This window comes from Lynx rufus, unplaced genomic scaffold, assembly GCF_022079265.1.
Source record: "Lynx rufus isolate CCGP_SWC_20201006 ecotype Redwood Valley unplaced genomic scaffold, mLynRuf1.p SCAF_14, whole genome shotgun sequence".
NCBI classification, from domain to species: domain Eukaryota; kingdom Metazoa; phylum Chordata; class Mammalia; order Carnivora; family Felidae; genus Lynx; species Lynx rufus.
Window position 1 is genome coordinate 744,786 of NW_025814828.1, and position 27,648 is coordinate 772,433.

General features: G+C 62.6%; 2 protein-coding genes across 5 annotated transcripts; one reads left to right on the forward strand and one right to left on the reverse strand.

Moving 5' to 3' along the window:
* The first annotated feature begins 146 nt into the window (after positions 1 to 146).
* Positions 147 to 23,099, forward strand: IL3RA (interleukin 3 receptor subunit alpha). 4 transcript variants are annotated; one of them, XM_047075817.1, is made up of 12 exons: positions 147 to 229; positions 2,538 to 2,635; positions 5,324 to 5,442; positions 5,788 to 5,905; positions 9,658 to 9,790; positions 9,988 to 10,163; positions 15,234 to 15,349; positions 17,282 to 17,308; positions 18,345 to 18,456; positions 21,254 to 21,359; positions 22,509 to 22,590; positions 22,832 to 23,099. In XM_047075817.1, exons 2-12 carry the CDS (start codon positions 2,572 to 2,574, stop codon positions 22,904 to 22,906), a joined length of 1,128 nt encoding a protein of 375 aa, XP_046931773.1. In that variant the 5' UTR covers positions 147 to 229; positions 2,538 to 2,571; the 3' UTR covers positions 22,907 to 23,099. The 4 variants fall into 4 exon arrangements, with proteins under 4 accessions (XP_046931773.1, XP_046931777.1, XP_046931775.1 ...); XM_047075821.1 differs by lacking the exon at positions 21,254 to 21,359 and having other exon boundaries at positions 22,832 to 22,916; XM_047075819.1 differs by lacking the exons at positions 21,254 to 21,359; positions 22,509 to 22,590; positions 22,832 to 23,099 and adding an exon at positions 20,471 to 21,220.
* Positions 23,100 to 24,185: 1,086 nt separating this feature from the next.
* On the reverse strand, positions 24,186 to 27,586 carry SLC25A6 (solute carrier family 25 member 6). The gene is made up of 4 exons (XM_047075822.1): positions 27,366 to 27,586; positions 26,425 to 26,911; positions 25,259 to 25,399; positions 24,186 to 24,757 (listed from the first exon to the last, which is right to left on the reverse strand). Exons 1-4 carry the CDS (start codon positions 27,474 to 27,476, stop codon positions 24,600 to 24,602), a joined length of 897 nt encoding a protein of 298 aa, XP_046931778.1. The 5' UTR covers positions 27,477 to 27,586; the 3' UTR covers positions 24,186 to 24,599.
* Positions 27,587 to 27,648: the final 62 nt, after the last annotated feature.

Below are 27,648 nucleotides of genomic sequence, written 5' to 3' on the forward strand. Positions count from 1 at the left end.
ACACTTCCTCCGAGGCGAGGAAGGAGTGACGACTGAGGAGCCCGCGGTCCGGGGGGGGGGGGGGGGCCCAGGCCGGCTGCCGCCTCCCGCTCGCGCACTTTCTCCGCGTCCCCGGGGAACAACCGGCGCGCAGGCTGGGACGCACGCGGACCTTCTCCGCGTCCCAGGGAACATCGCGAGCGCAGGCTGCACGAGGGACCCCAGGCAGGCGGCGGGTCTGCGACGGCAGGTAAGGATGCTGGAGACCGCGCGAGCGGCTGTCACGTCCACTGGGGAATGTGCTAGAATTCACTTGCGCCACTGGGGGTGGCTTGGTCCCCGCGTGCAGCCCAGCCCAGCCGGGAGGGCCTGGGGGCTCGCATCCCAGGTTCCTGGGCGTCCCCCCCCCGGGGGAGGGGGACTCCACGCGCCCTGGAGGGATTGTTACGCACGAATCCCTCCCGGAGGGGCAACGCGTGCAGAGTGTGGTCCGTCCACACAGGGGAACACTACTGGGCCACGAAAAGCAGCAAAGCTGTGACCGCTGCATAGACCTGAGCACTTCATCCTGAGGGACAGAAGCAGGCCCACGAGACCCCACGGTGTGCCATCCCGTTTATAAAAATTGTGCGCAACAGGGGCGCCGGGAGGCTCAGTCGGTTGAGCGTCCGACTTGGGCTCAGGTCATGATCTCCCAGTTCGTGGGTTCAACCCCTGCATCAGGCTCTGCTCGGACAGCTCGGAGCCTGGAGCCTGCTTCCCATTCTGTGTCTCCCTGTCTCTCTGCGCCTCCCCTGCTCACTCTGTCTCTCTCTCTCTCTCTCTCTCTCTCTTAGTTCTGGGGGCGGGCATCCGAGTGAGAGCTCGTGGGGCGGGGTCTCCTTTGGGGGGGCCTGGAACATTCCGGAGCCACATAGACGTGGTGACTGTGCCATTTGGCCCCCTGCTTGCATTTTGATGGGGATTCGCCTGCAGAAAAATATTAATGAATAGATTCACTTGAAAGACCACCACGGACGCCCGCGTGTCCCGTGTGGTGACTGAGGTCCTGCGGGCCACGGAGCCACGAGATGGGGACGCCGGGCTGTGTCTGGGGAGGCCCCGGTCCCGCCCTGGGGCGCTCAGCGCTGGCCCCTCCTGTGGGGGGGCCCGTGGGCGCCACCCGCGACCCCCGCACAGTCGCGTCCCCGTGGGCACCGCCTGTCCCACTGGGCGCAGCCCGGAGCGCCCCACGTCCGCGGGAACCTCAGCCCCAGGTCGCCCTTGCGCCCACGGGTTCGAACGCCCCATCGTTCCGTCCTCTGCGTTTCCCGCACCCACGTTTTGTGAACGTCGCATTGAAGTCTGGCTCACGGTGAATAGGGTTGGGGGTCCCCTGCTACACACGGAGCCTGATGCCTTCCTCTCTTCACCCGAATCCCTGTGTCACTAACGGGCTACATCCCTGTATTACAGAGCCACTGCAATCCCTGTATTACAAACCAACTATAATCCCTGTATTACAGACTCGCTACAATCCCCGTATGACAGATCAACTATAATCCCTGTATTGCAAACCCGCTACAATCCCTGTATTACACACCCGCTACAATCCCTGTATTACACACCCGCTACAATCCCTGTATTACAAACCAACTATAATCCCCGTATCACCAACTACAATCCCTGTATCACTAACCTGCTACAATCCCTGTATTACAAACCCACTACAATCCCTCTATTACTAACCCAGAGGCAATCGTGGCTCCTACCATCCCCGTCTCCTGGGGGGGGGGGGGGTCTCTCGGGCGTTGAGACGGGAGAACTGCGAGAGAGAGAGAGGCTCGGGAGACGAGCTGAAACCCTTAGGTGGGGTCCCTGTTGGGTCCTGTGACGGGGGCTGTGAATGCCCGGCCCAGGTGGCGGGGTCGGCGGCCCCAGCTCTTCCATCCCGGCAGAGATTTTCCGGAGGGGGTTAAGCGGGTGGCACGTTTCGCGGGCGACTCTCTGCGGGGCACAGAGCGCCGGCCGCCAGGGCGCGCGTGACGGGATGGGGCGCGCGTGACGAGACGGGGCGCGCGCGCGCGCGCGCGGGTCGGTAGGGAGAGCGGGAGGCCCCGGCCACGCAGGTGTGGGCCCCGGAGGGCCAGGTGGGCGCGCGGGCTTTGTGGCGACCCTGGCGGCCGTGGCCAGCAGTCCCGGCTGGGGCGTCGGGGGGCGGGCAGCCTCCAGTTCCCGTAACCCTGTCGGCCCGGGAACCCGGGTGTGTGTTGACTTCGTATCTTAATTGCACTTCCTTCCCCCGCTCTGCCCCGAGGCGATTCCCGGCCGGTGGGCCAGGCGGGAGCCAGGAGCGGGCTCCGGGCTCGGGGGTGGGGGTGGGGGTCTCTGCCGGTCGGCGGACGCACACACACACCCCCGCCCAGGGCTGGCCCCACGCGTGCACACGCAGGAGACGCGCGCAGGGATGCGCCCACGCAGACCCGCCGGAGCCTTCCCTCCCTCCGTGCGCCCTGCGCCCGCGGTGCCCCGGGCTCGCCGCCCCGCACGGCGCGCGCTGAGGGTCCCTTCTCTTCCAGTGCGCGCCCTCGGGGACGCGGGAGCCGGAGCGCCATGGCCTTCCTGTGGCTGGCCTTGTGTGTCACGCCCGCGTGCTGTCTGCTGCACAAGGACGAAGGTGAGGCGGAAACCCACGAGCGCTGTGCGCGTCTGTCCAGGTGTTTGCGGCTCCGTGGCTTTGCGGGGGGGGGGGGGAGATGGGGGAGGGGGCAAGACGGAGGGAGGGGGACAGAGGGGGGAGAGGGGGTGGGAGGGGAAGGAGGGGGAGAGGGACTGGGGGGAGGAGAGGGGGCAGGAGGGGAGAGGGGGTTGGAGGAGGGGGGTCCAGGGTTCAGGAAAGGACAGGGAGACTCAATAGTGACCCAAGGGAACGCAGGGCCGTCTGCCTGCAGGCCGGGCGCCATCCGGAAGGTTCCGAGGACGCAGGGGGCGTGAGAGAGGGCCCAGGCGCCTCTTTCCCGGCGCTCGCAGAGGTGGGCGGGGCTCCGGGCCGCCAGTGTCTCACTTCTGCAGGAGCACCTCCCTGTCCCCACCTGGGCCGTTTTATCAGTCGGGGCGCTGTGAGCAGCAGGGGCGGGGGGGGGGGGGGACAGCCACAACATTTCATAACCCGTTAGACGTTCACTCCTTCCTCTAACGCGAGTGAGATTCACATGCTTTGTGGGGACGGAGAGGAAGGCGGCTTATTTCTCAAGAGGTCTGGGGACCAGAGGCTCAGATCCAGGAGTGGCAGGGCCGCTGAGATCCAGGCAGGCAGGGCCCCTGAGACCCAGGAGGGGCAGGACCCCCAAGATCGAGGCAGCACCACCGAGGAGGTGTTGAAATCACATGCCTTGCCCCGTTCTAGCCTTAAGTAGAAGTGGTTAGTCTTTCACCAGTGAGTCTGAATTAGCTGCAACATTTTCATAGATTTATCGGGGTAAGGAAATTTTCTTCCATTCCTGGTTTGCTTAGATATCTTAATCCCAAATGGGTTTTAAATTCAGTCATTTTTTTGTTTCCTTTTATGGAGATTATTAGTTTTCTGTGAATGGGGTGAATTCTATTCACAGTTAAAAGAACCTTGTATTCCCGGAGTAAGTCTCTTGGGTCGTGTGGTATTACTGCGTTTATGTATTTGTGGATTTTATTGACTAAGGGATTTCTATATTTATAAGGGGTACTGGCCTTGAGTTTGCTTTTATCTTATATTTCTTAATTTTTTTTTTAATTTTTTTTCAACGTTTATTTATTTTGGGGACAGAGAGAGACAGAGCGTGAACGGGGGAGGGGCAGAGAGAGAGGGAGACACAGAATCGGAAACAGGCTCCAGGCTCCGAGCCATCAGCCCAGAGCCCGACGCGGGGCTCGAACTCACGGACCGCGAGATCGTGACCTGGCTGAAGTCGGACGCTTAACCGACTGCGCCACCCAGGCGCCCCTTATATTTCTTAATTTTTAAGTTTATTTCTTTATTTAGAGAGAGAGGGATAGGACGAGCAGGGGAGGGGAAGAAAGAGAATCCCAAGCAGCCTTCCATCGCTCGGCACAGAGCCAGACGCAGCGCTCGAACTTACGAACCCTGAGATCAGACCCGAGCCGAAAACAAGACGCGTCACGGACTGAGCCACCCAGGCGCCCCTCGCGTTTCCTTTCCATATCTCCGATTTTGATGTTGGGATGACGGTGGCTTCCGAAAACGAAGTCGCAAGATATTTCCCATCGTTTCCTTTCTTTTTTGAAAGTTTGTGCACGGGATACTATTTCTTCCTTAAATATCGGATCCGTTATAGATGTTGATGTTATTCATAAACACCACGTGAAGTATGATAAAGATCTGCTAAAATTAAGATTCATTCCTTCATTTTTCAAACCCGTTTTAATGACGTTCGATGTTGAGCTGGTAGAACTCAGCGTAAATTTGGAGGCATAAGAATCTGTTAAAAATTAACATTTTCCGGGGCACGTGGGTGGCTCGGTCGGTTCAGCGTCCGACTTCGGCTCAGGTCATGATCTCGCGGTCCGTGGGTTCGAGCCCCGCGTCGGGCTCTGTGCCGACAGCTCGGAGCCTGGAGCCGCTTCGGGTTCTGTGTCTCCCTCCCTGTCTGCCCCTCCCCTGCTCTTCCCGCGTGTCTGTCCCCAAAACAAATAAACATTAAAAAGTTTTTAAGAATTACATTTTCAACTTAGAAAGAATTTCCCTTGGTGCATTTTCTTATTATTTTTTCAACTGTTTATTTATTTCTGAGACGAGAGAGAGACAGAGGGAAGGAGAGAAAATCCAAAGCAGGTTCCGCGTTGTAAGCACAGACCTGATACGGGGCTGGAAGTCAGGAACGGTGCGATCATGACCTGAGCCGAGTTCAAGAGTCAGACGCTGAAGTGACTGAGCCACCCAGGCGCCCTTTGGGGTTTTTTTGTTTCTTGTTTTAATTGTTAAGGAGTAAATTATCCCTATGCGTCGCGAGAACCCCAAGCCGGAAAGCTAGGTGTTTGCGTGGGTTGGTTTTGCTGATGAAACGAAGGTCGTTGACCTTGATCAGCAATCATCATACTCACAGGCCGTAAACGAGCTGGACGTTTATGAAAGTCATGTCCTGTGGGACCTGTGGGACCTTCAAAGGGACCCCAGAGAAAACCTCACCAAGTATCTGATGGGCGTCTGGGTCTCAGCGGCAGAGAGGGGGACGGGGACACAGAATGTGAAGCAGGCTCCAGGCTCCGAGCTGTCAGCCCAGGGCCCCACACGGGGCTCGACCCCACGGACCATGAGTCCTCAGCCGCGGGACCTCTTGTGACCTCAGGCGACCCCGTGTCCACGTTTCAGATCCCGAGCCGCCGATTAAGAACCTGCGAATGCAGCCGGAGACGAGAAGGTTGACCTGGGACCTCAGCGGAAACGTGTCTGACATCGGCTGTTTCATCAACTCGAGGCTGATCACTAAGGTAGGCTCGTCCCCCGACCTCGGCACCGGGGGTCCTCCGGGGACCCGAGAGCCACCGCCCGGCCCTGGTGTCGCAGACCTGGGGGTTCTCCTGCGGGCTGGGCTGGGGGATGGGGTGGGGGGTCCCCGCCAGGTACCGTCGCCCCGGGGCCCGCGTCTGGGGGTCTGCGACTCGGCCGTGCTGAGACCCCACGACAGGCACCGCCCGTCCCGCCTCGCGCAGAAGCCCGTGCACGCACGTGGCCGGGATTTCCGAGAAGGTCGCGCGGGAGCCCGAGGGCGCATGGCTCAGGGCGGGGTTTTGACGCCCTGGGCGACAGGCCCCGACGTGACGCGCTCCCCGTAGGCCGTGGACAAGCGTTACTGCCAGTTCCGCGTACTTCCCTCGTGTCAGGTGACGAATTTCACGGTCGCCTCCACCGGAGACCCGCCGTTCTCCGCGGGGATCCTGTACCCCAGGCCAGGTGAGGGCAGCGGGGTTCGGCACGGAAGGGGTCTCTGCGGGGAGTGGCGACAAAAGGACGCGACCCCGGGGCGGGGGGAGGGCGGCGGTCCACGCACGCGGAAGGAGGTCGTCCGCGAGAGCTTCTGGAAGCGAACTGGGCAAATGACGACACGGGGATGGTGGGCAGGGCTGAGGCCGGGAGGGGAGGGGCGCGAGGCGATCGGGGGACCAGGTGGGCCCGGGGCGTTGGGGACGAGGGTCCCGTGTCCCGAGCGCATGCGTGGTGACCTGCGTTTCAGAGAGAGCTCGGCTGTTTTTAAGAGGCGCTTGATGGGGGGAAACGGAGTTCAGCCATGGGGGGACACTGAGGCAAGCCAGGGGGAAACTGAGGCAAGCCAGTGGGGGAAACTGAGGCAAGCCACAGGGGGAAACTAAGTCAAGCCACGAGGGAAACTGAGGCAAACCACGGTGGGAAAGTGAGTCAAGCCAGGGGGGGAAAGTGAGGCAAGTCATGGGGGGAACCTGAGTCAAGCCACGGGGGAAACTGAGTCAAGCCACGGGGGGAAACGGAGGCAAGCCACGGGTGGAAACTGAGGCAAGCCATGAGGGGAAACTGAGCCAAGCCATTGGGGGGAAACTGAGCCAAGCCACAGGGGGAAACTGAATCAAGCCACGAGGTGAAACTGTGGCAAGCCAGTGGGGGAAACCGAGTCAAGCCACGGGGGGAAACCGAGTCAAGCCACAAGGGGTAAACTGAGTCAAGCCACAGGGCGTAAACTGAGTCAAGCCATGGGGGGGTAAACTGAGGCAAGCCCCGGGGGAAACTGAGGCAAGCCACAGGGAGAAACTGAGGCAAGCCACGGGGGGAAACTGAGTCAAGCCACGGGGGAAACTGAGTCAAGCCACGGGGGGTAAACCGAGGCAAGCCACGGGGGGTAAACCGAGGCAAGCCACGGGGCGAACTGAGTCAAGCCACGGGGTGAACCGAGTCAAGCCACGGGGGGTAAACCGAGTCAAGCCACGGGGGTAAACCGAGTCAAGCCACGGGGGAAACTGAGGCAAGCCACGGGGGGCAAACCGAGTCAAGCCACGGGGGAAACTGAGTCAAGCCACGGGGGGTAAACCGAGTCAAGCCACGGGGGAAACTGAGTCAAGCCACGGGGGGTAAACTGAGTCAAGCCACGGGGGGTAAACTGAGTGAAGCCACTGGGGGAACTGAGTCAAGCCACAAGGGGTAAACTGAGTCAAGCCACGGGGGGTAAACTGAGTCAAGCCACGGGGGTAAACTGAGTCAAGCCACAGGGGTAAACTGAGTCAAGCCACGGGGGTAAACTGAGTCAAGCCACAGGGGTAAACTGAGTCAAGCCACGGGGGAAACTGAGGCAAGCCACAGGGGGGAAACTGAGTGAAGCCACGGGGGGGAAACTGAGTGAAGCCACGGAGCAAACTGAGTCAAGCCACGGGGGGAACCGAGTCAAGCCACGGGGGGTAAACCGAGTCAAGCCACGGGGCGAACTGAGTCAAGCCACGGGGTGAACCGAGTGAAGCCACGGGGGGTAAACCGAGTCAAGCCACGGGGCGAACTGAGTCAAGCCACGGGGTGAACCGAGTCAAGCCACGGGGGGTAAACTGAGTCAAGCCACGGGGGGTAAACCGAGTCAAGCCACGGGGGAAACTGAGGCAAGCCACGGGGGAAACTGAGGCAAGCCACGGGGGGCAAACCGAGTCAAGCCACGGGGGAAACTGAGTCAAGCCACGGGGGAAACTGAGTCAAGCCACGGGGGATAAACTGAGTCAAGCCACGGGGGGTAAACCGAGTCAAGCCACGGGGGAAACTGAGGCAAGCCACGGGGGGTAAACCGAGTCAAGCCACGGGGGAAACTGAGTCAAGCCACGGGGGGTAAACTGAGTCAAGCCACGGGGGGTAAACTGAGTCAAGCCACGGGGGGAACTGAGTCAAGCCACAAGGGGTAAACTGAGTCAAGCCACGGGGGGTAAACTGAGTCAAGCCACGGGGGGTAAACTGAGTCAAGCCACGGGGGTAAACTGAGTCAAGCCACAGGGGTAAACTGAGTCAAGCCACGGGGGGTAAACTGAGTCAAGCCACGGGGGAAACTGAGGCAAGCCACGGGGGGAACCGAGTCAAGCCACGGGGGGAACTGAGTCAAGCCACAAGGGGTAAACTGAGTCAAGCCACAGGGGGTAAACTGAGTCAAGCCACGAGGGGTAAACCGAGTCAAGCCACGGGGCAAACCGAGTCAAGCCCCGGGGGAAACCGAGTCAAGCCACGGGGGGTAAACTGAGTCAAGCCACGGGGCAAACTGAGTCAAGCCACGGGGGGAACCGAGTCAAGCCACGGGGGGAACTGAGTCAAGCCACAAGGGGTAAACTGAGTCAAGCCACAGGGGGTAAACTGAGTCAAGCCACGGGGGGTAAACCGAGTCAAGCCACGGGGCAAACCGAGTCAAGCCCCGGGGGAAACCGAGTCAAGCCACGGGGGGTAAACTGAGTCAAGCCACGGGGCAAACTGAGTCAAGCCACGGGGGGAACCGAGTCAAGCCACGGGGGGAACTGAGTCAAGCCACAAGGGGTAAACTGAGTCAAGCCACAGGGGGTAAACTGAGTCAAGCCACGAGGGGAAAGTGAGTCAAGCCACGGGGGGTAAACTGAGTCAAGCCACGGGGGGTAAACTGAGTCAAGCCACGGGGGAAACCGAGTCAAGCCACAGGGGGTAAACTGAGGCAAGCCACGGGGGGGAAACTGAGTCAAGCCAGTGGGGGAAACTGAGTCAAGCCATAAGAGAAAACTGAGTCAAGCCACGGGGCGAACTGAGTCAAGCCAGTGGGGGAGAATGAGTCAAGCCACAGGGGGGAAACTGAGTCAAGCCACAGGGGGCAAACTGAGTCAAGCCACGGGGGGAACCGAGTCAAGCCACGGGGGGTAAACCGAGTCAAGCCACAAGGGGTAAACTGAGTCAAGCCACAAGGGGTAAACTGAGTCAAGCCACGAGGGGAAAGTGAGTCAAGCCACGGGGGTAAACTGAGTCAAGCCACGGGGGGTAAACCGAGTCAAGCCACGGGGGGTAAACTGAGTCAAGCCACGGGGCAAACTGAGTCAAGCCACGGGGGGAACCGAGTCAAGCCACGGGGGGAACTGAGTCAAGCCACAAGGGGTAAACTGAGTCAAGCCACAGGGGGTAAACTGAGTCAAGCCACGAGGGGTAAACCGAGTCAAGCCACGGGGCAAACCGAGTCAAGCCCCGGGGGAAACCGAGTCAAGCCACGGGGGGTAAACTGAGTCAAGCCACGGGGCAAACTGAGTCAAGCCACGGGGGGAACCGAGTCAAGCCACAAGGGGTAAACTGAGTCAAGCCACAGGGGGTAAACTGAGTCAAGCCACGGGGGGTAAACCGAGTCAAGCCACAGGGGGTAAACTGAGTCAAGCCACGGGGCAAACTGAGTCAAGCCACGGGGGGAACCGAGTCAAGCCACGGGGGGAACTGAGTCAAGCCACAAGGGGTAAACTGAGTCAAGCCACAGGGGGTAAACTGAGTCAAGCCACGGGGGGTAAACCGAGTCAAGCCACGGGGCAAACCGAGTCAAGCCCCGGGGGAAACCGAGTCAAGCCCCGGGGGGAAACTGAGGCCAGCCGGGCAGGACGCGTCCGTCCGCGTGTGTTGCTGCAAGTGTGTGTGAATTCGCCGGGGCCTGCACACGCTGGCGCCCGTGCTCACGGGGACGTGCTTTTGTGTCCCGCCCTTTGCAAGCGCAGAGGGCCACCCTGAGGCGGCCGCGCAGCGTCTGGGCTGCTGGGTGCACGACGTGGACTTCCTGACGTGCAGCTGGGAGGCGGGCCGCGCGGCCCCCGGTGACGTCCAGTATCGCCTGTACCGGCAGGACCTCAAGTAGGCGCGGCCGCAGGCGCGGCAGGCTGTCTCGACCGGGCGCCGGGGCCCCTGGGGGGACAGCGGCGCCCCCGGCCGTGCCAGGCTTGGGAGGGGGGCGCTGGGTTACTCACGGCTGGCGGCCCCTGCTGTGCTGGGCGGGGGGCGGGGGGGGGGGCGGTGCTGGGTCATTGCTGAGTGCCCGCTGGTGGCCGCAGGACCTACGAGGAGGAGGAGTGTCCCCGGTACGGGGTGGACGATCGGGGGACACACATCCGGTGTCATTTCGACGACGTGTCCGGGCTCGGGGAACACGTCCAGTTCCTGGTGAAGGGCACCGGCAAGGGCGCGAGGATCCCCTGCTCCGACCTCACTGTGGAACTAGCAGGAATCGGTGAGTCCTGGCGGGGGTGGGGGGAGGGACGGGCTCCCAGGCGCCACCTGCTGACCTGGGGGAGGGGGGCGCGGGGGACACGCTCCAGGGCCGCACCTGCTGACGGCCGGAGCTCCAGCAGCCCTAAGGAGACACCCTAACCCTAACCCTAACCCTAACCCTAAGGAGACACCGCAGGCGGCCGGCTCGAGTGACACGGTAGTTTCTCAGGGTTCTGGGGGCGCATGTGGGTCCCGGGGGCGACCGTCCTCCTGGCTTGGGGACCCCTCCTCGCCGGGACCTCGCACGGGGCACAGACAAAGGGAGCCATGTGGTCTTCGTGGGAAGCCAGGAAAGCATCCCGGGGGCCCCACCTTCATGGCGTCACCTAAGCCTAATCGCCTCCCCAGGGGGTCACCTTCTTGGGGGGGCGGGGGGTCAGGGCACGCGATGGCACGTGTTCCCGCCACGAGTCTGGGGGGCTCAGTATCGTGGCCGCGGCGCCCGCCGAGGCCCTGTGTCCACCCTCCTTCGGGTTCGGGGCGCGCGGACCCCACCTTAGCAGAGCTGTCTCGCGGTTCGTTCCCTTAAAGCGGACCCCTCTCCGCACGGTGGCCCCTGCCAGCCCCGAGAAGCGCGGGGTCACGTGGGGGCCGGGTGCAGTGAGCCGCCGCTTGAGCTGAGACGGGGGTTCAGAGGGGACAAGGCAGGCCTCCTACTGGAAAAGCGGGGGGCCTTTTCCTGCGCCCGCGGACTCGCTCCCCTGGGGCCGAGACGCTGTGTTGCGTCCGCACGGGTCGGACGCTGCTCCCTCGCGGGTGTTTGCGCACCGCGTGCAAGGCCTCGTGCGACGCCACGCACGCCGCCCCCGCCCCCGCCCCCCGTGTCCACCGCGCGGCTCCCGGCACCGGCGGGCAGGGAGCGCGCTGGGCTGGTCCGTGCGTGTGTCAGCGCCCGGCGGGGACGCGCGCAGCTGGGAACGCGCCTGGCCTCGGGCTCCGCCGACGACGCACCAGGACCTCACTGGCGCGAGTTCCAAGAGGCCGGTTGTCCTGCGCAGCCGGACATCGGGCCACCCCCGGGCGCCTGCGAAGGCGCCTCATGTGGAAACGGGGTCTTTGCACGTGCAGTAAGGCAGCCCCCACCCAATCCAATACGGGGAGGAGACGCAGAGGCCCACGCCGGGACGGAGGAGAAGGCCAGGAGAGGAGGAAGGCACAGCGACAGGTGACGTGTGACCAGCCCAGGGACGCCCAGCCTCCCCAGCAGCCGCCCGCAGTGGGAAAGGGGCCGCGAACAGAGTCTCCCTGTGAGCCTCCACCAGGAACCAGCCCTGGGGACACGCGGACTTCAGATTTCTGGCCTCCAGACCTGGAAGAGGACACATTTCTACGGCCCAAGCCACCAGTTTGTGGGACTGTGCTGTGGCAGCCGTGGGGAATTCGTGCCATACCATTGGGAGCGATTTCCGGATGGCACCAGGAGACCAAGAACCCAAGCCTGGGGCCACGGACAGCGACGTCTCTGGGCGTGGACTGGCCAGGTCCGGCCCGCAGGTGCGGCCGTCTCAGAGTATCAGAGATATCGCCCATTGACACGGAGAATCGGGTCCGGGGGAGGGGGGGGGGACTGTTGGTTCCCAGCTGCTGCCTTAACAAACGATCCCAAACCACGAGGCTTGGAGCATCCGAGTCTGAGATCCAGGCAGGGCAAGGCCGCTGAGATCCAGGCAGGGAAGGGCCACTGAGATCCAGGCAGGGCAGGACCGCTGAGATCCAGGAGGGGCAGGACCACCGAGACCCAGGAGGGGCAGGGCCGCCGAGATCCAGGAGGGGCAGGGCCGCCGAGATCCAGGAGGGGCAGGGCCACCGAGATCCAGGAGGGGCAGGGCCGCTGAGATCCAGGAGGGGCAGGGCCACCGAGATCCAGAAGGGGCAGGGCCGCTGAGATCCAGGAGGGGCAGGGCCACTGAGATGCAGGCAGGACAGGGCCACTGAGATCCAGGCAGGGCAGGGTCACTGAGATCCAGGCAGGGCAGGGCCGCTGAGATCCAGGCAGGGCAGGGCCACTCAGATCCTGGAGGGGCAGGGCCACTGAGATCCAGGAGGGGCAGGACCACTGAGATCCAGGCAGGGCAGGGCCACTGAGATCCAGGCAGGGAAGGGCCACTGAGATCCAGGAGGGGCAGGGCCGCTGAGACCCAGGAGGGACAGGGCCGCTGAGATCCAGGCAGGGCAGGACCACTGAGATCCAGGCAGGGCAGGGCCGCTGAGATCCAGGAGGGGCAGGACCACCGAGACCCAGGAGGGGCAGGGCCACCGAGATCCAGGAGGGGCAGGGCCGCTGAGATCCAGGAGGGGCAGGGCCACCGAGATCCAGGAGGGGCAGGGCCGCTGAGATCCAGGAGGGGCAGGGCCACTGAGATGCAGGCAGGACAGGGCCACTGAGATCCAGGCAGGGCAGGGTCACTGAGATCCAGGCAGGGCAGGGCCGCTGAGATCCAGGCAGGGCAGGGCCGCTCAGATCCTGGAGGGGCAGGGCCACTGAGATCCAGGAGGGGCAGGACCACTGAGATCCAGGCAGGGCAGGGCCACTGAGATCCAGGCAGGGAAGGGCCACTGAGATCCAGGAGGGGCAGGGCCGCTGAGACCCAGGAGGGACAGGGCCGCTGAGATCCAGGCAGGGCAGGACCACTGAGATCCAGGAGGGGCAGGACCACTGAGACCCAGGAGGGGCAGGGCCACCGAGATCCAGGAGGGGCAGGGCCGCTGAGATCCAGGAGGGGCAGGGCCACCGAGATCCAGGAGGGGCAGGGCCGCTGAGATCCGGGAGGGGCAGGGCCACTGAGATGCAGGCAGGACAGGGCCACTGAGATCCAGGCAGGGCAGGGCCACTGAGATCCAGGAAGGGCAGGACCACTGAGATCCAGGAGGGGCAGGGCCACTGAGATTCAGGCAGGGCAGGGTCACTGAGATCCAGGCAGGGCAGGGCCGCTGAGATCCAGGCAGGGCAGGGCCACTCAGATCCTGGAGGGGCAGGGCCACTGAGATCCAGGAGGGGCAGGACCACTGAGACCCAGGAGGGGCAGGGCCACGGAGATCCAGGCAGGGCTGTGCTCCCTCCTGAGGCTCCAGGGGAGGGTCCTTCCTGCCTCTTCCAGCTTCTGGGGCTCCAGGCGTCCCTGCGCTCGTGGCCGCGTCCCTCCCGTGTCTGCGTCCGTCTTCCTGGGGCTTCCCCTCTGTGTCTGTGTCTCCTGTTCTGACTTTTATAGGGACAGTCGTCATCGGATTTAGGGCCACCTTGATGCAGAAGGACGTCGTCCCAGAACCTTCACTTATGGCACCTGCAAAGACACTATTTATTTGAGAGAGAGAGAGAGAGCAAACAGGGGAGGGCCAGAGAGAGAGGGAGACACAGAATCCGAACCAGGCTCCAGGCTCCAAGCTGTCAGCACAGGGCCCGACGCGGGGCTTGAACCCCCGAACCGGGAGATGATGACCTGAGCCAAAGTCGGGTGTTTAACTCACTGAGCCACCCAGGCGCCCCTGCAGAGCTCCTTAGAAGTTAAGTCGCATTTCGGCCCGGCCCTTCCTGCCCCGCGGGGCCCCGGGCCCGCACATGACCCTGCACGTGGGTGCTATGTAGTGACCGAGCCCTTCAGCCCCTGAGCAGGTGCCACACGAGTGCTTGGCCGGAAGCCGTAGGGGCTGGTGAGTAACCCGGCTCCCTCGCCCTGGGCTGGGGGGCTCCTACCAGGTGCGTTCCTTCGTCTGCAGGGTGGTTCCCCAGCGGGACTGAGCGGCCGCTCTTTGGGAAGTCCCTGCCACCCGGGCCTCGCTTCCCGGCCCTGCCATGGGCGCGTCCTCCCAAGCAGGCTGCTGGCCGAGGGCGTCCTGGTCCTGAGGGGGGAAGGCCATTCCCGAAGGTCTCCGTGCAAGGCAGCAGGAGACGGCGCGGCCTGGACGGCTGCAGGGAGGGGCGGGGGGAGCCGCTTTTGAGACCGTTTCCCAGGACGGAATTGCAGTGGGTTCTGTGGATGCTGCTGGGGTAGAAAGAGGGACCGAACGAGACTGGGTGCAGGGTGACATCATAGGTGGAGAGAGAGGAGGAGGAGGAGGAGGGAGAGGGAAAGCAGGAGGATGGAGAGCAGGAGGAGAGGAGAAGGGAGAGGAGGGGGAGAGCAAGAGGAGGGGAGGAGGAGGGGAGGGAGAGGAGGAGGGCGAAGGCGAGGAGGGGGAGCAGGAGCGAGAAAAAGACGAGGAGACCCCGAGCTGGAGACCACCGTGCGGGGAACTCTCTGCCAGGGGTCCAGGCGGACCGCCGGGCAGCCGGGCAAGGACGCAGGGCTGGGCTCCTCGTGGAGGTCGGACCCGTGGTGTCGTCTCAGACGCGGTCACACAGGGGGCTACTGATGCCTTGGCGACAGAGAGGCCGACCCTCTGGAGGGACAGCTGGGGGCAGAGCCCCGGAACGGCACCCCGAAGGGGGGACAGACGGACGGGAGGGTCCCAGCGGCCCCAAGGGCGGACGGGAGAGCAGTGGACGTGTGGCCAAGGGGAAACCGTGAGGTGTAGTCCGGGGGACTCGGCTGCACAGACCCAGGAGCGCCTTCCAGAAGGATCTCGGCATGGGCGGGGGTCTCTCGCAGGCTGGTGTCTGAGCAGCTGGCCCTCATTCAACCAGATATACTGTCAGGCATCTGTCTTGGTGTTTTGCCCCGTCTTCGACCTTGAAATGACCTTCTCTCTGCCTCCACTGCATCCGAATTTGTAAGAAGCCTGTTTTAAAGGCATCTTCTAGGGGCGCCTGGGGGGCTCAGTTGGTTAAACGTCCGACTTTGGCTCAGGTCATGACCTCACGGTTTGTGGGTTCGAGCCCCACGACCGGCTCTGTGCTGACGGCTCAGAGCCTGGAGCCCTCTTCGGATTCTGTGTCTCCCTCTCTCTCCGCCCCTCCCCTGCTCATGCCCTGTCTCTCTCTCCCTTTCTCTCTCTCAAAAATAAATATTAAAAAAAAAAATTTAAGTATTTTCTAGGGGATGAAAAATATTGATTTCTTTTACTCATAAAAAAATTTTTTTTTCTTCCCTAGAGAGATTAAGTCTGCCTAACATCACCGGAATGTGTAATAAATCCTATTCAATCATGGAGTGGAAAATGTCAAGCCACTTTAATCACAGATTTACATACGAACTTGAAATACAAAAGGTAAATGCTTGCCCCCACTGGAAATTCTAGATTCTCCAGAATCTATACCCTGAGGGTTTGGAAGCAGATAAAACACACACACACACACACACACACACACACACACACACACAAATATGAACCAAAAAGAATTGTTTTTAATCTTTTAAAACTAAACATTAAATTAAAAATAACCAAAAATAAACTTAAAAATAAATAGAAGCTAAACCCTACATAAAGTGAAAAAAGCTAACAAAAAAATGGAAAAAAGTAAACATCATTTAAGTTTGTGTGTGTGTGTCTCTAAAAATCATCAAAAAAATACATGAAGCATAAAAAAAATGTTTTAGCTTTACCAAAAGTAACAGTGTTGGCTATTGAAAAGACAGAGGTAAAATTGAAAAGGCAGGTCACATGTGGGAGAAACCAGTTGTGCATTTGTCTGTCAAAGGACGCACGTCTAGGGTGGATAAGGAATTCTTTCAAGTCAATACCAAGAAGATAAACAACCGTATAAAAAAACCCAAAGGGCAAAAAGTTGAAACAGCCACTTCCCCAAAGAAGATGTATTCATGACCCATAAATACATGAAAAGGTAGCAGAGAAAATGCAAACCGCAGGGAGAGGCCGGTCCACACCCGTTAGATCAGCGAAAATGACAAAGTCTGGCCCAACCCAGTGTCAGCCAGGTTGTCACCCACTTGACTGGAACACTTTTGTGCCACTAACTCGTGGCCATTTCGAACGGTATGGCCCGTTTCAGGAAACCCGCAGGTGGCTCCTTCTTCTGTGAGATGTTCCTCATGGATGAGCATTCTCTGCGTTGCAAGAGCCAGGATAAAACCATATCCTTTACTTAAAAAATGGCGCAGTCGCTTTGGAAGAGCCTTTGGTTCCAGCTTACGAAGGCAGCAGATCCCCTGCGAGGTGTGGCTCCCAGAGAAGTGTAAACATAATCCCAGCAGAGTGGGGCCCTGACTGGTCACAGCAGCTGTGTTTGGGAATGACCCAAGAGAAGGGACGAACAAAATATAGCCACGCTGTGGAATCCGACCCCCCACGAATGTCAGCCGGACACAAGGGCCACCCTGGGGCATCCCGTGTATACACAGAGGCGTGGAAAATGCAGAGTGATGTATAGTGAGTAACGCACCTGGCTGGTTCTGTCCGTGGAGCATGTGACTTCATCTGAGGGATCGTGAGTTTGCGCCCCGTGTTGGGCGCAGAGATGATCAATCAATAAATTTCGAAAATTTTAAGTCTGCAAATTGAAGGACAATGAGCAAACGTTTGGAGGTACTTAGTATTTCATACTCAATTATTGACTTAAAGGTATCACTTTTCTTTACTTCTTTGTATATTCTGTTTATTGTTTATAGTTCACTAGTGATGATACGTCATGTTTCTGCAAACGTACAAGTGGTCAAAAACACAAACGTTACTAATTCTACGTTTTTTTTGTTTTTTGTTTTATAAGACCAGGTACAGGGGCTCCTGGGTGGCTCAGTCGGCCAAGCATCCAACTCTGGATTTTGGCTCAGGTCATGGTGTCACAGTTTGTGAGTTCGAGGCCCGAGGGGGCTCTGTGCTGACGGTGGGGAACCTGCTTGAGATTCTCGCTCTCTCCCTCTCTGCCGCTCCCTTGCATTTTCTCTCTCTCTCTCTCAAAACAAAAAACAAAAAACAAAAAACGGTCTGAAACAGGACCCAAACCCACGAACTGTGAGGTCATGGCCTGAGCCGAAATCCAAAGCCGGACGCTTAAGCAACTGACCCCCCACCCCCCACCCCGGGACCCCAAGGCCACATAGTTTTCAGTTAATGTCTCCTTTACGGTCATATTGATTCGCACATTATATTGGCGATTCCCACCCAACCACAGGGCTCACAGAAGAAGGGTCCCTCTCAGGGGACAGCAGCGGGCACCCACCGCCTTCTGGTTTTGTTTTGCAGGGCTCAGATCCCGCCTACACCGAGAAGGTGAGTGTCCCCCAGCCCCCCACCCCACCAACTCGGCATCAGGAAGGGCAGGCCTTGTGTTATTGCGCTCCCTCCGCTCCCCTGCGCGGGGCTGTGCGTGTGGGCCCCACTCACCCCTACGCAGTGCTGGGGGCAGACCGCACGGAGCTGGGACTCCGCCTTCCCGGGGCTTCTCCTCCGTGCCTGTGTCCCCCCTTCCGTCTCTCACAAGGACACCTGTCATTGGCCTCAGGGCCCCCCTCATGTAGCATGAGCCCCCCTCCCATCCCTCACTCACACGTGCACACGCCTTGTTTCCGACTCAGGTTGTAACGCCCAGATTCAAGAGACCCCAAAAACGAACCACCAGAGTCCAGAGCCAAAGCCAAGCGGCAAGGGTCGTTTATTGCAGGTTCCAACCCGGCCCTCCGCGCACTGGTTGCCGGTGACGCTAAGAGGCCCCGAGTGAGGTTTTTACAGCCCTTTTATAGACAGCTACAAACAAGTCACGGGGAAATCAGGGATTTTTCACAGTTACAGAGCCGCGATTGGTTGATATTTACATTTGAACAGTTAGCAGCATTCGATTGGTTCCCACCTTTAGGTCAAACCACAGCTGGGGGTAGGGGGATCTCAATGACTGGTGGGGAGTACGCGGGCGCGCCAAGCAATTGTACAGAAGCGAACAAGCTGCTTAAGTTTCAGTTTGCTTGGGCCTCTCAGGGTCCCGTCCACAGGTTCTGGGGGGCCGTACCCGCTCTGTCTCTGGGGGGCGGGGGCTACAACAGGTACCACAACTGGGGGCCTGCACACCTGTCGCCTGACAGACGGGCGGGGCGGGGCTGCGTTCCCTCCGGAGGCCGCAGGGACCGTGTCCCAGCTCCCGGGGGCTCCTTGGCGCGTGGCCGCAGCCCCCCGGTACCCACGCGCCCCCCGCCCCCCGCCGCGTCTGCGCGCGCCTGCTCCCACGACCGCAGGCTGGGGCGAGAGTCCTGGCGCGCGAACTTGGGGAGCGCCCCGCCCACCGGGCATGGCCTTCCCTTCTCGGAAACCGCAGGCGCCCGGCAGCTACTTCGTGCTCCCCAATCCCGGAAACTACGCGGTGAGGCTGAGGGCGCACGCGCGCTTCCGCCAAACCTGGAGCGAGTGGAGCGCCGTCCGGCGCTTTGGTGAGTGGGGCGCCCTCTCACGACTCGCTGGCGGGCGCTCAACGCGGGTGGGGGGCGCCGCCCCCGGTCAGGGAAGCACGGACCCTGGCGGGAGGCGTGCGCCAACAGGCCCCTGAAGAGGCGGCCTGGGAAGGCGGAGGGTGGGAGGAACCAGAGGGCAGGGGGGATCCCCACTCCCACACCCACCCCCACCCGGGGCTGGTGAGAGCAGAGCGTCCAGGGCCGGGGGGTCCTTCCCTTTTATCCCACACGTCAGGACAGGCCTCAGGGCCTGAGCAGAAGGCTGTCATCAAAGTAAGAGCGGCCACTTCTCCCTCAGCACGTTTGCAAACACACCCTCCCCTCCGGCTGCCCCCAAAACATCCCATTTCAGGGGTAACACGTAGGGAACCCCGGTCACTAGGGTCCTGGGGTTCCTGCTATAAATGACCGCACATGGCGGGGGAGGGGCTGGAAACAACAGAAATCTGTCCTTTCCCACCTCTGGAGACGGGAGGAAGTCTGAGATCCAGGCAGGGCAGGGCCGCTGAGATCCAGGGGGGGCAGGGCTTCTGAGAACCAAGCAGGGTAAGGCCACTGAGATCCAGGAGGGGCAGGGCCACTGAGATCCAGGCAGGGTAGGGCCGCTGAGATCCAGGAGGGGCAGGGCCACTGAGATCCAGGGGGGGCAGGGTCTCTGAGATCCAGGTGGGACAGGTCCGCTGAGATCCAGGGGGGGCAGGGCTTCTGAGAACCAGGCAGGGCAAGGCCACTGAGATCCAGGAGGGCCAGGGCCACTGAGATCCAGGCAGGGTAGGGCCGCTGAGATCCAGGCAGGGCAGGGCCACTGAGATCCAGGCAGGACAAGGCCACTGAGATCCAGGAGGGGCAGGACCTCTGAGATCCAGGAGGGGCAGGGCCACTGAGATCCAGGCAGGGAAGGACCACTGAGACCCAGGAGGGGCAGGACCACTGAGACCCAGGAGGGGCAGGACCACTGAGACCCAGGAGGGGCAGGGCCACTGAGACCCAGGAGGGGCAAGGCCACTGAGACCCAGGAGGGGCAGGACCCCTGAGATCCAGGCAGGGCAGGGCCACTGAGATCCAGGCAGGGCAGGGCCTCTGAGATCCAGGCAGGGCAGGGCCACTGAGATCCAGGAGGGGCAGGGCCACTGAGATTCAGGCAGGGAAGGGCTGCTGAGATCCAGGAGGGGCAGGACCACTGAGACCCAGGCAGGGCAGGACCCCTGAAATCCAGGAGGGGCAGGACCACTGAGACCCAGGCAGGGCAGGGCCACTGAGATCCAGGAGGGGCAGGGCCGCTGAGACCCAGGCAGGGCAGGGCCACTGAGATCCAGGAGGGGCAGGGCCGCTGAGACCCAGGCAGGGGAGGACCACTGAGACCCAGGAGGGGCAAGGCCACTGAGACCCAGGAGGGGCAGGACCCCTGAGATCCAGGCAGGGCAGGGCCACTGAGATCCAGGCAGGGCAGGGCCTCTGAGATCCAGGCAGGGCAGGGCCACTGAGATCCAGGAGGGGCAGGGCCACTGAGATTCAGGCAGGGCAGGGCCACTGAGATCCAGGAGGGGCAGGACCACCGAGATCCAGGAGGGGCAGGACCACCGAGATCCAGGAGGGGCAGGACCCCTGAGATCCAGGCAGGGCAGCACCACTGAGATCCAGGAGGGGCAGGGCCACTGAGACCCAGGAGGGGCAGGGCCACTGAGATTCAGGCAGGGCAGGGCCACTGAGATCCAGGAGGGGCAGGGCCACTGAGATCCAGGCAGGGAAGGGCCACTGAGATCCAGGCAGGGCAGGACCGCTGAGACCCAGGAGGGGCAGGGCTGCTGAGGTCCAAGTGGGCAGGGCTGTGCTCCCTCCAGAGGCTCCAGGGCAGGGTCCCTCCTGCCTCTTCCAGCTTCTAGGGCTCCAGGTGTCCCTGGACCTGTGGCCACGTGCTTCGTGTCTCAGCCTCTGTCTCCATGTGGCTTCTCCTGTGTGTTTCTGCCCCAATTTCCTGTCTCTGTAAGGACAGTGGTCATGGGATCAGGGCCCATCGTATTCCACTGGGGCCTCGTCTTGACGTGATCATTTCTGCAGACTCTCTGTTGTGGACTCAGATGTGTCCCCGCGAATTTATGTGTTGAAGTCCTCACCCCCCCAGGACCTGAGAATGTGGTTGTATCTGGAGGTGGGGTCTTTGAGGAGAGGATTAAGGTAAAACGAGGTCAGTGGGGTGGGCCCTGACCCCACAGGACTGGGGTCCTTTCAAGAAGAGAAGTTGAGGACACAGACACGCGCAGAGGGACGGCCAGGTGCGGACACAGGGAGGGAGAGCAGGGCCTCCACCAGCCAAGGAGAAGGGCGTCGGGACGAACCAGCCTCGCCCCGCCTGGATCTCAAAGCCCCGGCCTCCAGGGCTCTGGAAGGCACACGCGTCTGCTCTCAGGCCACCCAGCCTCTGGGAGTCGGTGGTGGCAGTCCCCACAGGGACCCCCCCGCTGTCACGGGGAGCCGGAGGGCTTAGAAGACAGGGTACCCGGTGGGCCCTGGGGGGGTGAGGGCTGGGGGCTGGGGGCTGGGGTGTGAGCCTGTCCGGCTGGCACCTGGGGCCTGGGGTTGGGGGCTGGGGCTCCCGCTGGGGCTGGTGCAGCCGGCCCCGTGGGAGGGACCCCCGCAGGGGCAGGTGGACGTTGTCCCCTCCTGGGCGCACCGAGAGCCTGCTGCATGGGGGAGGGGGGCGGCGGGCGGGAAGCATTGGCTCCTGGAGGAACCACGACCCCGGGGACACGCCGACGCGCCCCTCCCCCTCCCCTAGAGTGCGACCTCGGGAAGGACACGCACTTCCGAGACTGGCTGACCTCCGCTCTGGTCCCGCTGGGCGCGCTGCTGGCCCTGGGGCTGGGGGTCGCGCTGTGCCGAAGGTGAGCGCGCCGCCCCCTGAGCCCCCCCGCCCCACCCCCGCCGCAGGCGGGTCCTGGCTGCTGGGCGGCGCGACCCCCGCCTCCGGGCCCGGCCCTGGGTGAGCCTGGACCCCGTGGTGCCATCCGGTCCCTGCCAACGCCGGTCCCGGACGGGCGCCCTCAGGACCCCCCTGTGTCCCCGAACCGTCACTAGGAGTCCGCGGGCGCAGCCAGGCTGGCCTGCGTGTCCCCACGTGTCCCCGCTGGGGGGACTCTCAAAGCTGGCCCACATTCCCGGTCTCCCGATGCCCTTGCACGGCGGGGGGGGGGGGGGGGGGGGGGTGGTGGCGGGGTGGCGGGGGGGGTCCGGAAAGCCTCTTCCTTCTCCCCCCCCTACTCTGCCTCCCCATCCTCCCTCCTCCTCCTCCCCCTCCCCTTCGCCCTCCTCCTTCTCATCTCCCTCCTCCCCCCTCTCCATCCCCCTCCCCTTCCTCCTCCCCTCCCCCTCCTCCCTCTCCTCCTCCTTCTCCCCCTCCTCCCCTTTCCCCTCCTCTATCTCTTCTCATCCCTCTCCTCCCCTTCCCCCTTCTCCCCCCTCCTCCTTCTCATCTCACTCCTCCCCCTCCCTCACCCCTCCTCCCTCCACCCCTGCCCCCTCCTCCTTATCTCCCTCCTCCCCCTCTCCGTCCCCCTCCTCCTCCTCCCTTCCCCTCCTCTCCATTCTCCCTCCTCTTTCTCCTCCTCCCCCCCTCCCCTTTCCAGTCCTCCTCCTCTTCCTCCCCCTCTTCCTCTCCCTCCTCCCCCTCCCTTCTCCTCCCTCCCACCCCTCAGTAGACACCACACCCCCTAGTCCCCGCCCCGCGGGAAAGAGCACCCTCTGCCCCACCCCCCCCAGACCATACCCCTCACCCCAGGTAGAGACCCCCTCCCCCACCTCAGCCCAGCGGTATAGACCACAGTGCCTGCCCTCCCCCGCCCCACAGTAGAGACCACGCACCCCAAGTCCCCGCCCAGCCCCCCGCTCCCGTAGAGATCACAGCGCCGCTCCCCGCCCCGCATCCCGGGCCCTGGGCCCTCAGGCTGGCGTCCTGTGGCCCTGTGGCCCACTGCCCCCTCCGTTCGGATTCAGAGGCCGTGACTCCGTCTGTCTGTCTGTCTGTCTCCTCCAAGGTACTCGGTGCTGCAGAAGCTCTTCCCCCCCATCCCGCACCTGAAGGACCCCATGGGTGACAACCTGCACAGCAGCAAATTGGCACGTTCCGCTTCCTGCGCGGGTGGGGGCGGGGGGGGGGGGCGATGCTGCGCACAGGTGCTCATAGCCCGGCGCAGGGGCACGCATGCTGGTCCTTGGCCCGGGCTGCAGACTGCCGAAGGCCGCCGGGTGACGCTCACGGGAGGAGCTGGGCGCTGCCCCAGGTGCGGGCCCCGAAGCCGCAGAGTCCTCAGCTCTGTGTTTCACCCTGACGACCCCCCCCCCCCAATTACCCGCGCAGGTGGCCTGGGAGGCCAGCAGAGCAAGCCGGGAGGACTGCCAGGTGGCGGAGGTGCAGGTTCTGGGAGAAACGTGACGCTGGGGCGCAGACCTCGTCTTCGACACGGCGGGGGCCTGGACGGCCTGCTTGGTGTTGGACCGGGGGACCGGGGGACGGGGGGACCGGGGGACCAGGGCACGACCACCCGGCGCAACTTCACGGAGCTGCCACCAGGAGGGAAGAAAGGCGGTGTGGGGGTCATTTCCTAAATAAAGCCCTTTTCCGGCCACCCCCTGGACTCCGCAGTGGGATCCAGCCCCGTCGCCCCGGGTCGCCCCGGCCTCCTGAAATGGGCCTCGCCCGCACCCCTGCCCCCTCTCAGCGGCCGTGCCTCCTTCTCTGGAAGCCCTCCACACCCCAGGTAACCAGGAAGGACCCACAAGCTCCACGACCACCCCAGTCAAGGCACAGGGCATCCGGGCACAAGGGGGTCACTACCGTGTGGCCCGTGCGTGGGGGAGACGCAGGCACGGAGGGCGTGGCCACGCACGCCGAGACGCGCGCAGGAGGGCGCCAGGGGGACCCTCGGGAGCGCCACCCCCCCCCACCCCATACCCAAAGCACGGTTTCCCGAATGCCCGGAGGCCAAGGGCACAGGCGGCTATTTGGCAACCTGTCAATTAAACATAAAAAGGCCTCGCGGCCAAGAGGGAGGGTTGATCTCAGCCAGAGCGAAGTCGCAGTTCTCGAACACGGATCCAGACGGGAGCCCGCACCCAAGAAAGACCCGAGTCCTCCCGGCCGGAGCACCACCGGTCAAGTAGGTCAGGAGCGCGAGGTCCGCAAGGAGGCCGCGCAGATCCCGGCCTCTTTTTAGCCTGCCTCGTGACCCAAATTCCCTCGTGTCTGACGGGACCCGTAATTGCGGCAGAAAGAACGGTTTGCATTTCCCAACGTCTTCAAATTGAGGAGCCCCGCCTCCCACGGCCAGGACCCCACAGCCCAGGCGCGTGCCCCGGGCGGCCCTCGTGACAGGCGGACGCAACGCCAGGACCGAACAGCCAGCCTGCAGGGCGTCTCTGTCCCACACTGGCCGGTGCCTTCGGGCAACGGGTGCACAGGACCTGCCCCCGAGGTCTGGTGCCCAGACATGTGGGTCCCCACCACACGTTAGCCAGGGCTAACGCGGGCCATGGGACGCGGTTCCCGGAGGCCCTTTCTGCGCTGGGGTTTTCTTAGCACAAGTTGCTACAGCACAGCACTTGAGGGGGAGCGAGGGGGGGGGGTACTTTGTTTTCAACCCCTCCCCCTGCCTGGGTTGCCTGAGGAACCCCCCCCTCCCGGTACACTCGGCTGAAAACAAACCACCAGTCTCTCTCTCTCCGTCCCGTCTTTTATGGTTTTGCAGAATGCCCGACATGAAACATAATTGCAAATATTCGGCTGTGCAAAAGAGAATAGTGCTTAAGTACAAATGGAGACGATTCTTTTTTAAATAAATACTTAAACACAACTAAGGTCCCACAAGCACCTGGACTCTAAGGTCTGTGGCCGAGCTGCCTGCCTGCGGAGTGAAGACAGACGTCCTCCTTCCCCTCCCCCCCCAACCAATACATGGAATCTGGTGCCAATGGTCGATCACAATGAGCCCCTTTTAGAACCTGCCCCAGGCCTCTAGACGCGATCCGGCCGGGGCCGGGACCCTGGAGTTTCTCGAAGATGACTGGTCCGTAACAGTTACAAGTATTCTACAGAATTCCCTCGGTGCCTGCGTCCGGGGGAGGGGAGCCTAGAGCACTTTCTTCAGCTCGTCGTACAGCACGAGCACAAAGGCGCCCCCCATGCCCCGCAGGACGTTGGACCACGCACCCTTGAAGAAGGCTTTGCCCCCTTCGTCTTTGAAGATCTTCCGCCAGCAGTCGAGGGTCCCCTTGTACATGATGTCGGCTGTAAGAGAGAGACGACACTTACTGGGAGGTTACTGTGGAGAGGACGTTACAGGAACCACGAACGGCACGTGGCAGGCAGCGAAACCGGCTGGCGCGACCCGGGGGACGTGGTTCCTCGTCACGGAGAAAACGGAGGCAGTGCACACACGTGGCCCCAGCTCACAGCCCGGCCGGCCCACTGTCGCGGTCGGGGAGGAATGCGGAACTCAGACCCCACCCCCACCTCGGGAACCATGCGAGGCCCCTGGCCACTCGGGAGACCAGGGGCCGAGCAGGTACCCGGGGTCAAGGGCTGGCGGGACAGGAGTGGCGCCCTTCAGCACAGCCTCCCGTGCCCGCGAAGCTGGCACACTTTGGAGCCAGACGCTGCCCCAAGCGGTGTGGGAAGCGGCTCATGTGAGGAACCCGAGCCCCTCAAAGGCTGCGAGCAGGACGCCCTTCCCGCCAGGGAGGGTTTCTCGCACTTTGTCGTCCGGCCACCGGAACGGAGACACCCTACCTCCTTTGCGCCCCGACTGCATCATCATGCGCCTCCGCACGGTGTCGAAGGGGTAGGAGACCACGCCCGCCACGGCCGTCACCGTCTGCGCAATCATCCAGCTCACCACGATGTGCGTGTTCTTGGGGTCCGGGAGCATGCCTGCGGAGTCACCGGCCGACGTCAGGCCCTAGTGCCGCCCACCCTGCCCCCTCGAGGGGTTCCCAGCAACGGGTCACGGAGACCAGATATCAGGACGCGCTCGGCCACAGAGCCTGGACGGGGAGGGGTTGGGGGTGCTGAAGCCACGTCCAGGCCACGGTGCAGTCCCAGAGACCCATGATTAGTGCCCGAGGGACTTCCCTCTACAGCAGGGGCCGGCTGAACTTTGGAAGTGGTCACGGCAGACAGCGCGAGGCTGTCCTTTTTTTGGACCTTTATTTTTGAGACAGCCCTAGTGGGGACGCAGGCCCTGAACCCACGAACCGTGACATCACGACCTGAGCTGAAGTCAGACGCTCAACCGACTGAGCCCTCCAGGAGCCCCAACGCGAGGCTGCTCTGTTACAAAGACCCCCAAACCTTGATGACAGCTGCTCTCAGCTTGCTTTCAGGGTGTGAACTGTGAGCCCCTGAAACTCACAGCGGAGCACCAATGCCTAGCAAGTAGAAATCGAGCCGTACTGACGCAGAGCGTCTTAAAAAAAAAAAAAAAAAAAAGCAACAGTTAAAAAGGCAAAGTAAGGTCATCAAAGCGGGCTTGGTCCTAAGCAGCAGGACGGACATCCTTGTAAGAAGAAACTGAGGGACAACCTTGCTGGCTCGGTCAATTATGTGTCTTGAATTCGGCTCAGATCATGATCTCAGGGTCTCGGGGTTCGAACCCAGGGTGCTGGGCTCTGTGCTCACAGCGCAGAACCTGCTTGACATCCTGTCTGTCCCTCCCCAAATAAGTAAACTTTAAAAAATTTCTAAAAATGTGAAATCTCAACACACACAGAGGTCACGTAAGAACACACGGACAGCACCACCGTCTACACACCCAAGCCGCCAGCGGAGCATCAACAACTGTGAAACCCCCCTGGTCCCTCGCCCCTCCCCCCCCCATCTGAAGCACACTGGTCACTCAGCGGACCTCTGCATCCGAACCACCCCGATCCCTCGCCGGCCCGGGCCCACGCGCTTACCCTTGGCCGTGTCGTACACGCCGAAGTAGGCCGCCCGGTAGATGATGATGCCCTGCACCGACACGTTGAAGCCCTGGTACAGGCCGCGGATGCCGTCAGACTTGGTGATCTTGACCAGGCAGTCTCCCAGGCCCTTGAACTCCCGCTCGGTGCCCGACTTGCCCACGTCGGCGGCCAGACGGGTCCTGGCGAAATCCAGCGGGTACACGAAGCACAGCGACGTGGCTCCGGCCGCCCCGCCCGACGCCAGGTTGCCGGCGAAGTACCTCCAGAACTGCGTGTGCTTGTCCACGCCCCCCAGGAAGATCTGCTTGTACTTATCCTTGAAGGCGAAGTTGAGCGCTTGCGTGGGGAAGTAGCGGATGACGTTGGCCAGGTTGCCCCTCCAGAAGGACAGGACGCCCTGCTCCTTGGGGATGCGCACGATGCAGTCCACGATGCCCTTGTACTGCTTGTCGGCGGCGATCTGCTTGCTGGCGTGCTGCACCTGCAGGGCGGGCGGGCGGGCGCGCTGGCAACAGGGCCCCAGGACAGGCGCGCCCCCGAGCGGCGCCGGGCCGCCCCCACCGCTCCCGGCGGCAAAAGGCGCTCCACGGTAACGACTCTACCGTCATCCGCCCCCACCCGCCAGCCCCCCCGGCGCACGCGCGCCAGTGCCCTCCCGGCGCAGACCGCGCCTGCGCGCCCGCGGGCCCGCCCCCACGCCTGCAGCAGCGCCCACGTGACCCCGCGCACCCGGCCCGGCCCCGGAACCCGGCGGCGCGCGGACAAAGCGGCGCGGCCTCGCACTTCCGGCGCCCGCCCGTCTGCAGGCTCCGCTGCACGCGGCCCGCCGGGCCTGATGCCCCCTCCCCGCTCCCCGACCCCGGGCCCCCCCCCCCCGGGCGCACGCCGACCCCCCCCTCCCCCGCCTCCGTCCCCGCACACACACACACACACACCTGCAGCAGCAGCTTAACCCGCTCGATCGGGGCCACCGCCGTCTTGGAGATGGCGGCGGCGATGCCTCCGGCCAGGAAGTCCTTGGCGAAAGAGATGGCCTGTTCCGTCATGGTGACGGGGCGGGCGGCAAGGCGAGAGGAGTGCGGGGTGCGGGCGCGGAGAGCCGGAGGGTGGGCGCCGTTGGCTCAGCCCTGCCGCCGCCGGGACCGAAAAGACGGCGCGGCCAGCGCGCAGCCGCTAAGGGGACGACGCCCCGCCCCGCGTCCCCGCCCCGCGCCCCCG